A 12,899-nucleotide genomic window follows, 5' to 3' on the forward strand; every position below is an offset into this window, starting at 1 on the left:
GGATGAAATAAGTTTTATTGGAGAGAGTCCAGCAGAAGACTACAAAGATGATTAGGGGACTGGAGCATCTCCCTTATGAGGAAAGGCTGAGAGAGCTGGCTCTGTTTAGCCTGAGAAGAGAAGACTGAGAGGGGATCTTATAAATACTTACAAATACCTTAGGGGTGGGTGTTGAGAGGATGGGGCCAGACTCTTCTCAGTGGTGCCCAGCGACAGGACAAGGGGCAATAGGCACAAACCAAAACATGGGAAGTTCCATCCAAATATGAGAAAAAACTTCTTTACTTTGAGGGTGATAGAGCACTGGAACAGGCTGCTCAGGGAGGTTGTGGAGTCTCCTTCTCTGGAGATATTCAAAACCCGCCTGGACATGACTGTGTGCAGCATGCTCTAGCGGAACCTGCTCCGGCAGGGGGTTGGACTAGATGATCTCCAGAGGTCCCTTCCAACCCTAACCATTCTGTGATTCTGTAAATATGACCTGATACTGACAATCAGCGATGTTTGGTATGTCATGGAGTCTTTTTTTGTTTATGACGACACCAAAACACAAAGACTGGACTATGTGGTACCTGGCTGAACATGTTGCAGATAACACACCTGAGGTAGCAGTGTGGTTATCAGGAATGTTATATGGATTTATACGACAGACGTGTTGATGGAGAAAGCTAAGGGAGCTGAGTAGCCATTTTCTTGGCAGATCTGTTCTCTCTGATGGATTTATGCATGTGGTAGGGGAGGACAGAAGTCTAAAATGATATATAAAACCATGCGTTGGACACTTTGGGCATCTAGATGTTCTTCTACAATTAGATAAGAGTACTTAGAGTGCAAGTTAACTGTAGGTAAGTAATGGCTTAATGACAGATTCATGAGTACAAGGCACCAACTTGTGAAATGGTTCATCAAGTAAAATCATGTTACAATAATGCTGGAAAACTATCTATTCCTCTTGAAGCATAATCCAAGATATCTGTCTGGACTCCAAACTTGATTAACTTTCTTGGCAGCAGTCAGATATGTTATGTCAGGCGAGGATACATCTCTTTGGCAAATAAGTCAATGTATAAATCTATTCTTGTTAATGTTAAGCATGCCAGAAATCTGTAAGTACAGAGACTAAAGAGGAAAGGATCAACCTTATAGTTAGAGCCAGCCACAAACACGGGCACATGCAACTGCAGTCGGTGATAATCAGTGTTGAGAGTGATTTTATTTGCTCCAGTTTAGCTGGGCTCACAGTCTAGTACAGTAGGTCTAATTTTAGCTTTCCTTAACATGGAGAATTTCAAGGATGGCAGAACAAAGCAAAACACTAGCTACTTGAATGTTTTCGGGTTTCTGAATTACCTTGTACTGAACAGCTAATGTTTGTGTTGTTAAACAACCAACTGTTTCTGTAGTTTAAAGAGAATCTTGTTCAAATGTTAAATATTCTAAAATGTGTTAGTGAAGAGGCTGTCAGCCGTGTGTCATACTACACCTTTCAAAACTTTTCATGCACAGCAATAGCCAGCTGACCTCCTATTCCTCTTCATGTTGATTAACCAATGTCAAAATACAGTCTAAAAAATGACTTAACCTGGTTTGGTCAGTGTGGTATGATTAACTGATTATTCTTTATCTGTCACAAGGAATAAAAAATGTATTTACTTTTCTGAACCATCTAGTTTTTACTCCAACTGTGAATTAAAACATTCAATGTGCTTTGTGAGCAGAGATGAAAGAAATAAGGAAGAGTTGATCAGATGTGTATGGCTGAGTAATAAATAATTTGACAGGTGGAAACATTGCAGAATATGATGCCTCCTTGAAGAATTTCAGGACATGATGAAGATTAAACATGGCAGTTCTCTGTTTTGATTTGTACTGAAAGAAAGAGGAACACATCTTCTGAAAGGAAACTGGTCCCTTAAACATATGGGGGATTTTTCAAGGTTGGCTTCAAAATAGTCTCCAGTGCTTTTTTTAACACTGTAGGATACTGTGCACCAGGCACTATGCATATGCTGTTCACCGCAGTATCCCAGTAGAACTTGTTGCCCAGATGGTGCAAACCATATGCCTCTCAATAGTTTATCTATGTTTGGGAAATACTGTCTAAAAATATAAGAAAGGTCATAAGACTTCTCAAAACCAGCTCTAGTGAGTTTCTTTTAAATAATGCTCTGGAGGTGTTCAAGCTGGTGGTTGTTTGGTTTTTTTTTTTTCGTGTGTGTGTTACGGCAGAGACTATGGAACCGTACTTGCTCTGGTGCAAGACCACAGCTTTTCAGACATGCGTGCAGACTTCACTGGTCCATCTGCATAGATAGTTTTTCCCCATAGGAGGTGCTTAAGAGGTGTACAGCACAAGGCTCAGTCTTGAGTCTCTCTCTTTTTCTCTTTTTTCACCTAGTTGTCTGAATTAACCTTTTTGGAAATGTAACAATCTAGAAAGCCAGTTAATTTTTGTATACCTCTGTCTTTGGTAATTCATTTGACTATTTTCAAAGGCTAAAAGAGAAAGTTCTCTTCGCCCATATGTAAGTTGTTAAAATATATGTTTTCTGTTTTGCTTACCTGGCACAGATCCACAGAGGGATGACAGTCTAATTACATTTCCAGCATAGTGCGTCTTTGAAGTATCAACTAATTAGGAATGGGCATTGCAGAAGTTTAGCCCAGCACTCGGGAAAAGAATGCTTCATGTAACCATCACTAATTCATTAGGATAACGAAAGCTTATTTCCTTTGAATACGGATTCGCACATTCTCACCTACAGCAGTGTGCTATATATAATACTTCTTTGTAGCTCCTCTGAAAGCACAACTCTGTTTAAAAGTAAATTAGCTAAATTGAAAGGCTAATTGCCTTGAGCTTCAAGTACAAAGGATGTCCATGCTTAGATTTCTTTGCCGACTGCAAGAGGCTGAGAAGATGTGGTTTCAGAAATCCTAACAGGGTATCTCATGACACCTAAGAATTTTAATGTGGTGTCATAAATCACTAATTTATTCTTGCTCCAGTATTGCTTGCAGAATCTATTCAGACAGATCACAGTTCTGTGTACAGGGGAGGAAATGTGATGGGGGGGACAACTTGTTTAGTCTGGTAACAGCTTATGTCAAATACCTGAAAAGCTCTTATACTTGCATTGCTTCCTCTTACGACTTTGATCAGAGTGAAAAGGATTATACCTGGTTTAAAGCAGAACTTGCTTTTGCAAGAGAAAGAAGCAGACTTTCAAGTATCTATGAAAGATGAATATGCTGTACAGTACCTTTACAGACTTAGATTTTTTTCCAGATAATTTCAGATGGATGTTTTCTAACGTACTTGAATGCTTTTCTTTGTTTCCTGCTTTTTTTTTTCTTGTTTTCATGTTCTCACCTTTTAATTTTTAGCTGGGTCTAGTCCTCTAAGTCATTGAGTTAATATAACTTCAGTGATACAGCACTACCTTTGTAACGTGTGTCACTCCAGTGTGATTCACAGAATCATGTCCTTTTGGTATGGGACATTTTAATTTGTGGATATTGCTAGGTATCAGCCGCTGCTCAGACTTGACTTATACTGTGCTGTATCCAGGTTATACAAAAGTGGAAGCTCGTAGGATTGTATTGTATTTTCCCAATATGATAATTTCTATCCTTTCTCCCTTTTAATCGCACTCATACTCTTGTTTTTAGTCTTAAACCTACTTCTAAATACTGCACAATCCCATCTATAGCTCTTCACAATCCCATCTATAGCTCTTCACAATCCCATCTATAGCTCTTCACAATCCCATCTATAGCTCTTCACAATCCCATCTATAGCTCTTCACAATCCCATCTATAGCTCTTCACAATCCCATCTATAACTCTTACCCTAAATGATTTGTTTGATTTCACATTATATAATGATCATGTAACTTCTCTTTATTCTCAGTTCACTGACTGTGGTCTTGAGTACCTGCTTCTGTTATGTGATAATGCTATTGAGCTATGTGTAACCCTGAGGAACAAAACGGCCCCATTTCATATCTGACTCCTGGTGAGTTAGACTAAGTACCATCCAGAATTCTTCAAAATCTGTCTGCAGTGAAAAGCTCTGAAGGAAAAAGACACTTGCCAGATGCTTGCTTGCATAAATTTGAGTGACTAGAAAATGCAGAGAATAAGACGAATGCTCAAGTTTTTTGGTTTGTGGGATTTTTTGATGTTACAATTTGATGTGTACGTACAAGTTTCTTTCGTAAGTGTGAAGCATTCAGATAGCCTTCTAAAGTAACATTGCCTCTTACAAAATACATCTGCATCCATGTTGAGATTCTTACACTGACTCAATGTAGAATTGTACTTGTTCTGTATATTCTAGAGCTAGGATATTTCAGAAAGTATTTTTAAAGGTGTGCTTTTCCAACTCTAAAGAAGAAAGGAAGGAGAATTTTAAAGACAAATGGGACCTTTAATGTAATAACCTTTAAATTTTTTGAACAAATACTAAACTGCAAAAAGTGATCAGTTATGGTAAAAGCTGCATTACTGTGTGAAAGATGTGCATGCTGTAAAATCTTGATGGATGTTTGCCATCAACATTTTCTTCTTAAACACTTTAGAAAAGGGACTGGACAAGGATTTTCAAACACAGGCATTTTGCCATACCAAACGTTCAGGTCTCTGAAACCCCAGGAAGGTGAGCGCTGTGACTTCTACATGGGAGTAGGCAGACTTCTGAGGGCTAGCGTGCCTTGGTTTCTGGCTGCAAGTACCAGGTCCTCTCTAGGGTCGAACCGGTCAGTGTATACTGCTGCATGCTCCCCTAAAACCAAGGTTTAAGATGCTCAATGTAGCTATTTTTTCAGAAGTGCTTTGCATCTGCTGCTCCCATCAGTTGTTGGGAGGTCAGTGCTGCTTATAATCAGGTCACCTTTTAATTTAGATGCAGAGCTTTAGGCAATTGGGGTTATTTTAAAATTTCAGCCTGTGGTTTTTAATTCTTAAATTAGTAGCAAGAGGTTGCTTTAAGGACTCATTTGTCTGTGTTAATGCAACTAAGATAGTACTCTGTAGTAAAAGTGAGCTTAAAACTATTCTATTTATGAAAACAAAAGTGAAATTTGGACAGTGGTGTCTTTTTATTTTCTGAAGGTTAATTTTCTTTCTAGGCTGGCAGCTGGGGTGCTGCCTTAGGGTGTAGGTGCGGTGTTTGAGTCCTTGTTATGCTCAGTTGTTCTTTCTGGGTGTGTCCATACTAAAAACATTTTTGGTCACATCAGGAGTGCACTTTTGAGACAAGTGTTCTGATTTTCCGTATTAATCCTGCTTTGGTTCCTATTTCAGTAGTTTCAGACTTTATCAACTGAAAGGTTTTGTTCCTTTGGATGAAAGTAAACCAAAACGTGTAGTCCAGGAGTGTATGTATCTTGTGCTGCAGTGATAATGGGCTAATGCAGTACCATGCTGGTGATTTCCATAATAAACCCCCTTTGAAAGCTTCTGGTGCTGTTACAGGTACTCAGCAGCAGCTGTCTGCTCCATCAGTCTGACTTCTGGTCCACGCAGCCTCCTAATGCAGATGTTCGCCTCTGCCACTTCTAAATGTATCCAAACCGATGGAGTTTCATTAAGATCTTGTAGATTATTGAAATAATTGCTGAATTGTGTTTTGAACTATTATTTACTTTCTGCAGTCAAATTTAGGAGATTACTGACAAGCCAGGATTTTTAAACTGTTACTATTTTATTATGAAATAACTATGTTTGTATGTCTATAGTATCTAAAACAATGTAATATAAAAATACTTCTGTTTCAAAACTTTTTGCTTCAGGGAAAAACAAAAACTGCAACAGCGCTGTTGAAATAAAGGTAAATAGAAAACAAAGGGAGTAGGGGAAGTTATTTATGGTTAAAAAAATGCATTGAAAAGTAACAAATACCAAAGCTCTAAGCAGATTAAGTTTTCAGATGAAAATGTCATCTAAGCTCAGCTGAGTCGAGGATCTTGGTTGCTTGCCTTGAAATATGATACTTATGCTTAAATGATTTAGTGTGATGGTGTCTAGCCTAGGTTTCAGGATCACTACTATTTTGTTTTTAAAAGCAGTTAGGTACCTGGACCCTACAATAGTTTTTAATAGTTATTTTTTGTTTTAATCACAGAATCACAGAATGTTAGGGATTGGAAGGGACCTCGAAAGATCATCTAGTCCAATCCCCCTGCCGGAGCAGGATTGCCTAGACCATATCACACAGGAACGCGTCCAGGCGGGTTTTGAATGTCTCCAGAGAAGGAGACTCCACAACCTCTCTGGGCAGCCTGTTCCAGTGTTCGGTCACCCTCACCGTAAAGAAGTTTTTCCTCATATTTCTGTGGAACCTCCTGTGTTCCAGCTTGCACCCATTGCCCCTTGTCCTGTCAAGGGATGTCACTGAGAAGAGCCTGGCTCCATCCTCATGACACTTGCCCTTTACATATTTATAAACATTAATGAGGTCACCCCTCAGTCTCCTCTTCTCCAAGCTAAAGAGACCCAGCTCCCTCAGCCTCTCCTCATAAGGGAGATGTTCCACTCCCTTAATCATCTTCGTGGCTCTGCGCTGGACTCTCTCTAGCAGTTCCCTGTCCTTCTTGAACTGAGGTGCCCAGAACTGGACACAATATTCCAGATGCGGCCTCACCAGGGCAGAGTAGAGGGGGAGGAGGAGAACCTCTCTTGACCTGCTGACCACACCCCTTCTAATACACCCCAGGCTGCCATTGGCCTTCTTGGCCACAAGGGCACACTGCTGGCTCATGGTCATCCTGTTTGATGTGATGTATATCTTAATGTATTGTTGGTATTTTTTGTTTATTTGATGACAGAACTGTTAGTTGTATGAAACAAATATATGACTACAACTATGAACTCTGTTTATTTAGAATACTTGGTCAGTGAACCATGCTTGAGGAGGAAATTGTACAAATGCTAAAACTTGAAGCATGGGCTGGAGTTAGGAATGTGATGAAAAACTCCATCCCCCCATATAAATGTCTCTTTAAATAACCTATTTCTGAAGTTGTTTCCATTTACATACCTATGCTAAAGAACCAAACAGACTTTCTCCCGGTAATATACTTGTCTGGATAACGAGAGGAATATTGTAGTATTGCTTGCAAATACCCCACTGTTCTGGGGAGGATTGCTACGACTGCTTCTGTGTTTTGTTTTGTGTGTGTGGAGGTGTGGTCTCTTCTCATTCCTCCTGTCTTGCAGAGTGGTGGCATGCACAAAGATCTCTGCTGCTCTGGTTCCTGGGCTGAAAAAGGGACCTCGAATTTGAAGCCTCATCGCTTCTGAAAGTTGAATATAGGTGCACTCTTGCCTGGAAAGAGCTCTTCTGCATGGCTCCCTGAGACAGCCTTCGGCTGATCCAGAATGTTTGGGAGGTGGTGGGAAAGAATGAACTGTAAACAGCAAGTTGTTTAGCCAAGAAAACAGAAATATTTTCTATCTGAGTTACTCTAGACCCTTCTCCCCCTTATAGAGAGCCCTCCCCCCTTCTTCTCTACTGGTTTAGCAGCATACCTTAAATAAAATACACACCTACACACCTCCTCCCCAGATATATAGAACTGTTCTTTGTGCAGCTTGGTTCATTTATCATGATGAGGTTTTTATTCTCTAGGGATAAGTGCATATTTCAGGCTCTTGGATTGTTGTCCAGGGCCTGTCACTTACTGTGTATTTGTGTAGCTCCCACAAGACTAACTTCTAGCTGGCATTTCTCTGTATTTATCTGTTTTAATTGTGAAGGTATTGACGGACTACCATAGACAGCATCTTAATGCTTGTTTGAAGACTGAAGCTTTGGGTGTATATATATGTGGAAAGTATTCATTAGTCGCACTTGAACGGTCCACTGTCTTCCAGTGTTTCGGTAACATCTCGTCAGCATCCTTTTTGTTGAATAATTGTATTTGGGGCAGTGGGTACTGCTATGGGCATTGGAAAGTGAAAAGCTCTGGAACCAGTGTTTAGTGAGACAGAGGAAATATATTTGAAAACAATCTTAACCTCTGCCAGAGACGCAATAATAAACCTACTTTAAAATAGAGAGCTTGCAGAACAAAATAATGAGTTGTTGTGAGTTGTTGCCGTGCGCAGACTGTGATACATTGCCAACTTATTATTTCTGAGCTCTGCGGTATGTCACAAATGCGTGTATTTATTAAGCGATGCCTCTGCAATTTGGAACCTTATTTGTTGGAACTTGTCTTTGGTTCATGTTGTACAGCATTTTAAAAAAGAAAATGCTGATTTAGTAGTAAGTATGATTAGTTGCATTCTAGTAACAATTTTGTCTGTTTGCTTTATAGGTATGAAGCGTCCATTAAGTCCTGAGCACGTCTTTGAAGATGGGATTATGAATCAGCCAGCTGTTCTATGGGGCTTTGAAGAAAAAGGACTGAGGAATGACAGACAGGACTATCAATTAAGCAAAGAAAAAAAGAAGATACTGTTTTCCTTCTGCGAAGTGTGCAATATACAGCTGAACTCTGCAGCACAAGCTCAAGTTCATTACAATGGGAAGTCTCACCTGAAAAGAGTGAAGCAGCTAAATAATGGAAAACTCCCGACAAGTACAGCTCCTGGCGCTTTGTTTGCAAGTACAAGCACAGGTACATGATCAGTATGAGATGCTGGATTTTGGTCAAGAGATCTGAGGAAGCTTTTAAGCTCTACTTTCCTCACCCAACACAACCATTAAACTTAATATAGATTAATACCAGTAGTTAATAATATTTTGCCATGCTCAGAACTACTGGTATATTTCTTTTCCTGTGAAGCCAACTTGTATTAATGCAATATTGTGTTAATCAGTGATTAATGGCTATGTTGGACCCTGTGTAGTTGAGATATGGTCTATTTAAAAGTAGCTGTTGTGGATTCAAATAGTCATCTGTATTTTGTCATCTGCTTTTGTTCCCAAAACAAAGTTCTGGAAGGATGCTATGGGTACAGGAGAAACTTTTAAAAGAAATGTAGTGGTGGAAAGAGGAGGAGGAGGAGAGCTGGAATTTGCAGGCCTGGCCCTTTCGTTGTTTCTGTTTTCAGTGGTCCGGTTTTATTTACTCTCATTCAAGTGAGAAGTAATTTGAAATAATGCTTCTTACTTACTGGGCAAAACAAAGGTCCCAAATGCTTGGGCAAAATGCATTTAACATGCATCATGTAAAGGTGCAAAGCACATAATGCCCTTTTTTGTTGTGTGGTTTTTTTTTTATTATTTCAGTGTTAGCTCATAGCTATTCCAAGAAAAATGTAGTATTTCTTTCCTTCTCTACGCATATAAGAAAGTGAACTCATGGAACAAATGATTCAATCTTGTATGGTTGTAAGGGTAAGGATGTTGTGACTCTCCTTCCCTTTTTTAAGGGCTCCTGGTATGCTATATGGTCTCTTGCTTTGATGTTCATAGTCTAAGGATTTTGCTGCAGGATTATCCTTTTCCTGTGATGTTCCAACAGCATTGAAGAAAATTTGTTAGAGCACTTTAAAGATGCTTTTCCTACTGATAGTTGAAATAGATACTTTCTTTCTTCCTTTCCATTTATTTTGTTAAAGAAAATTCAGGGGGGTTTGACATTCTGTAGAATCCAAAATGGCCAAAGTTGATCTTAAGTATTCTTTACATGTCAAGCAAGTATAGCAAGTCATCCTTTCTGGTTCTGAGATAAATAAAATGCTGCAGGTTTAAGGAATCATTGTCTAGAAGAAGCAAAAGTTGCTGCTTATTAACATTTGGTATTGATGAAGTAACAGATCTCCAATCTTCATGAAAAAAGTTTTATTGATTTTATTAGAGAATGTTTTTATTAGCCACATGAGGGGATTTGCTTTGGGTTTGCTTTTTTTTTTTAATAGAAATAGTTAAACTGCATTAAAGGGTTAAGCTTTTTTTTTTCCTCTGATTTTGATTCTTGTTGACTGAACGTGACTTTTCTTGACATCTGTGGTATTGTTTTGTTTCGTTTAGAACCAAATAGTGTAACGGTATCACTTAGGTCTAAAGGCTGTGGTCCAAAAGATTAAATTCCTGTTGAATAACACCTAAATTACTTAATTGTGTGTGTTATTGAAGTAACTTAATATCTGTGAGACATTCTAATTTAATTTAAATTCCTCTGTGTGTTGATACAAAAAATTTGAAATGTTTGTATCATACTTTGTTAGCTGGACCCCTGCATTTGATGTCTTTGCAGTCATTCACAGAATCACAGAATGTTAGGGATTGGAAGGGACCTCGAAAGATCATCTAGTCCAATCCCCCTGCCGGAGCAGGATTGCCTAGACCATATCACACAGGAACGCGTCCAGGCGGGTTTTGAATGTCTCCAGAGAAGGAGACTCCACAACCTCTCTGGGCAGCCTGTTCCAGTGTTCGGTCACCCTCACCGTAAAGAAGTTTTTCCTCATATTTCTGTGGAACCTCCTGTGTTCCAGCTTGCACCCATTGCCCCTTGTCCTGTCAAGGGATGTCACTGAGAAGAGCCTGGCTCCATCCTCATGACACTTGCCCTTTACATATTTATAAACATTAATGAGGTCACCCCTCAGTCTCCTCTTCTCCAAGCTAAAGAGACCCAGCTCCCTCAGCCTCTCCTCATAAGGGAGATGTTCCACTCCCTTAATCATCTTCGTGGCTCTGCGCTGGACTCTCTCTAGCAGTTCCCTGTCCTTCTTGAACTGAGGTGCCCAGAACTGGACACAATATTCCAGATGCGGCCTCACCAGGGCAGAGTAGAGGGGGAGGAGGAGAACCTCTCTTGACCTGCTTGATCAAGAATCAAGAACCTCTCTTGATTCCTGGGGATTGCAGCTGATGCTCTGGTACCATGGCTCAAAGAATGCTCTGATGCTGGAAATATTTTACATTTGCTGGAACACATGCTTTGGGGTTACTGTGTAGCTTAGGAGTTAAAATTCTTGTTTCTTTGTGCTTTGTTCACTGATCTCTGTATTAGACTATATCCTAGTTATATACTAGTTATGCTGGTCTATCCAGTGCATGTTGAAATAGGCATTCTGTTTTCATAGCTGAAGGACGTTGGTTTCATAGCATTCAGAAGAAGGAAATGCCTTGTGTAGGCAGTTTATTATTATTATTGCATAGAAAATTTAATATACTGCTTAAGAGCCAGTAGGAGAACGAGGTTTACTGAAAAGTAGTTCTCAAAGAACACTCTCCAAAAATAAGCAGAAATTAATTTTCTTATAAATTGACATTATCCAGGCTCAGTTTAATCCAAGTCCTCTGGAGTGTTATTACCCCTTGTAATGGGAGTCTGCCTTTCCCATTTCTTTGGCTGACATTGTAAACAGAATTAATAGTGCAGATGGTAAGAGAACAATTATATTCATCTCACCCAACCAGTGAACAGACTTTATTCCACGTGTGAAGGAAGCAAATAGCCCCTTTCATACTTCATTGTTATAACTACATCCCCTTCTAATGAACCAGGTAGTGACAGTTCAGCACACCTCAGGAAGCTTTCTGCGAAGATTCCTGCTAATCTGTAATTGGAGTTTTCCTCTGTCTTCATAAGTTAAATGAGAAATTAATAATATTCCTGCTGGAAAATAAGGTGACTGTAAAATATACATGACTATAAATATTCATCGATGGTACAGAAACCAGGATTACAGACCTGCCAGAACTGTCTCAATCCTGTGTGACAGAACTGATCTGTGCACCATCACTGCCTCCAGCCTCCTTGGCTCTTGGTGGACTTTCTTTCAAATGGGGATGAACACAAAGGAGTCATGAGACATATTTTCATATTTATCCTCTTCTGAGGTCCTCTCTGTGACAGGTGACCTCAGGTTGTTATAAGGCATCCTTTTAATTGTTGACTTCTGCTGTGTTTTACAACTATAACCTCAATTTGTTGCTCGTAACTTTTAGTAATAAGTAATGGTCCTTCTTGTACCCCTATTGAAAAGTTTACTAAGATTTGTTAACTGTGGAATTCCAGGTCTTGGCAACAATACTCTGCAATGTATAGATGAGGATGTTTTATATACTTAAAGTCTAAATACCTTTTTAGAGATAACTTTAAAGTTACTTCTTTATATTTAGAGTAAGGGTACGATTGTAATAGCATTTCAAAAGGTATTTAGCAACATATTTTTCTAAAAAGCCTACTCTGTTTCTATAGGCATTTGTTTATTTTGCCTCCTCCACCCCATTACTGAAATCTAGAAGCTATGTTGCTGTTGTACCTGTACCTGCAATTTCAGTTACTTCACAGCAACTAAAATTGCATATAAAATAAAGTTTACAGCTGCTTTTCTTTATATTGACCAAATCAAGAAATTAATTTACTAAATGAGGCGGCTTTGGTGATTTGATCCATTCATTGAACTCCTCATTTTCTTTGGACTGGTGTTAAAAATTGCGTGTGAAGAAAACAATATTCTATTGGGAAAGTATATTGCTCACGATGTTAGAGCCTTTGCCATTGCTTATGTCAGTGATGGTTCATTACCGTTTGTATCCATCCTGTCTTACTGCAGCTCAGGCTGAAGTTTGTCAGTGATACCATTCCCAAGGGCTATCCCTACCTTTGTGCCAGGCATATCTGACGTACGGCCAGGCTTCTGCCAGAAGGAAATAAATCAAGTTTCAGGAAAACAAGAAAGTGTGTATTTGCTTCTGCAGCTTGCATTGGAAATTATTTCAGTTATTTCTTATAAGCAGGAAAAGAAAGGGTAGTTTCTTGCAGCCCTGGGGAAATGCATTTTGGAGTGGGCCTGTTGAAAGCTGTTCATCAGCACGTCTTGCTGGAGCCTGCAGTGGCGGGAGCCGTGGGTCAGGTCACGGCTTCTCGGGGCACCTGGAATCCCACCTGCCACCCCAAAACAAGGGCTAAGGTATCTGCCCTTCTGAG

General features: G+C 39.5%; 1 protein-coding gene across 1 annotated transcript in view; it reads left to right on the forward strand.

The window, feature by feature from the left end:
- Positions 1 to 8,326: 8,326 nt before the first annotated feature.
- Positions 8,327 to 12,899, forward strand: part of ZNF385B (zinc finger protein 385B) — a 144,995-nt gene continuing 140,422 nt past the window's right edge. The window contains exon 1 of the mRNA XM_068407944.1: positions 8,327 to 8,627. Coding sequence (XP_068264045.1) covers positions 8,327 to 8,627 — 301 coding nt within the window. The remainder of the gene's footprint in view (positions 8,628 to 12,899) is intronic.

This window comes from Nyctibius grandis, chromosome 9 (genome assembly GCF_013368605.1).
Source record: "Nyctibius grandis isolate bNycGra1 chromosome 9, bNycGra1.pri, whole genome shotgun sequence".
NCBI lineage: Eukaryota > Metazoa > Chordata > Aves > Nyctibiiformes > Nyctibiidae > Nyctibius > Nyctibius grandis.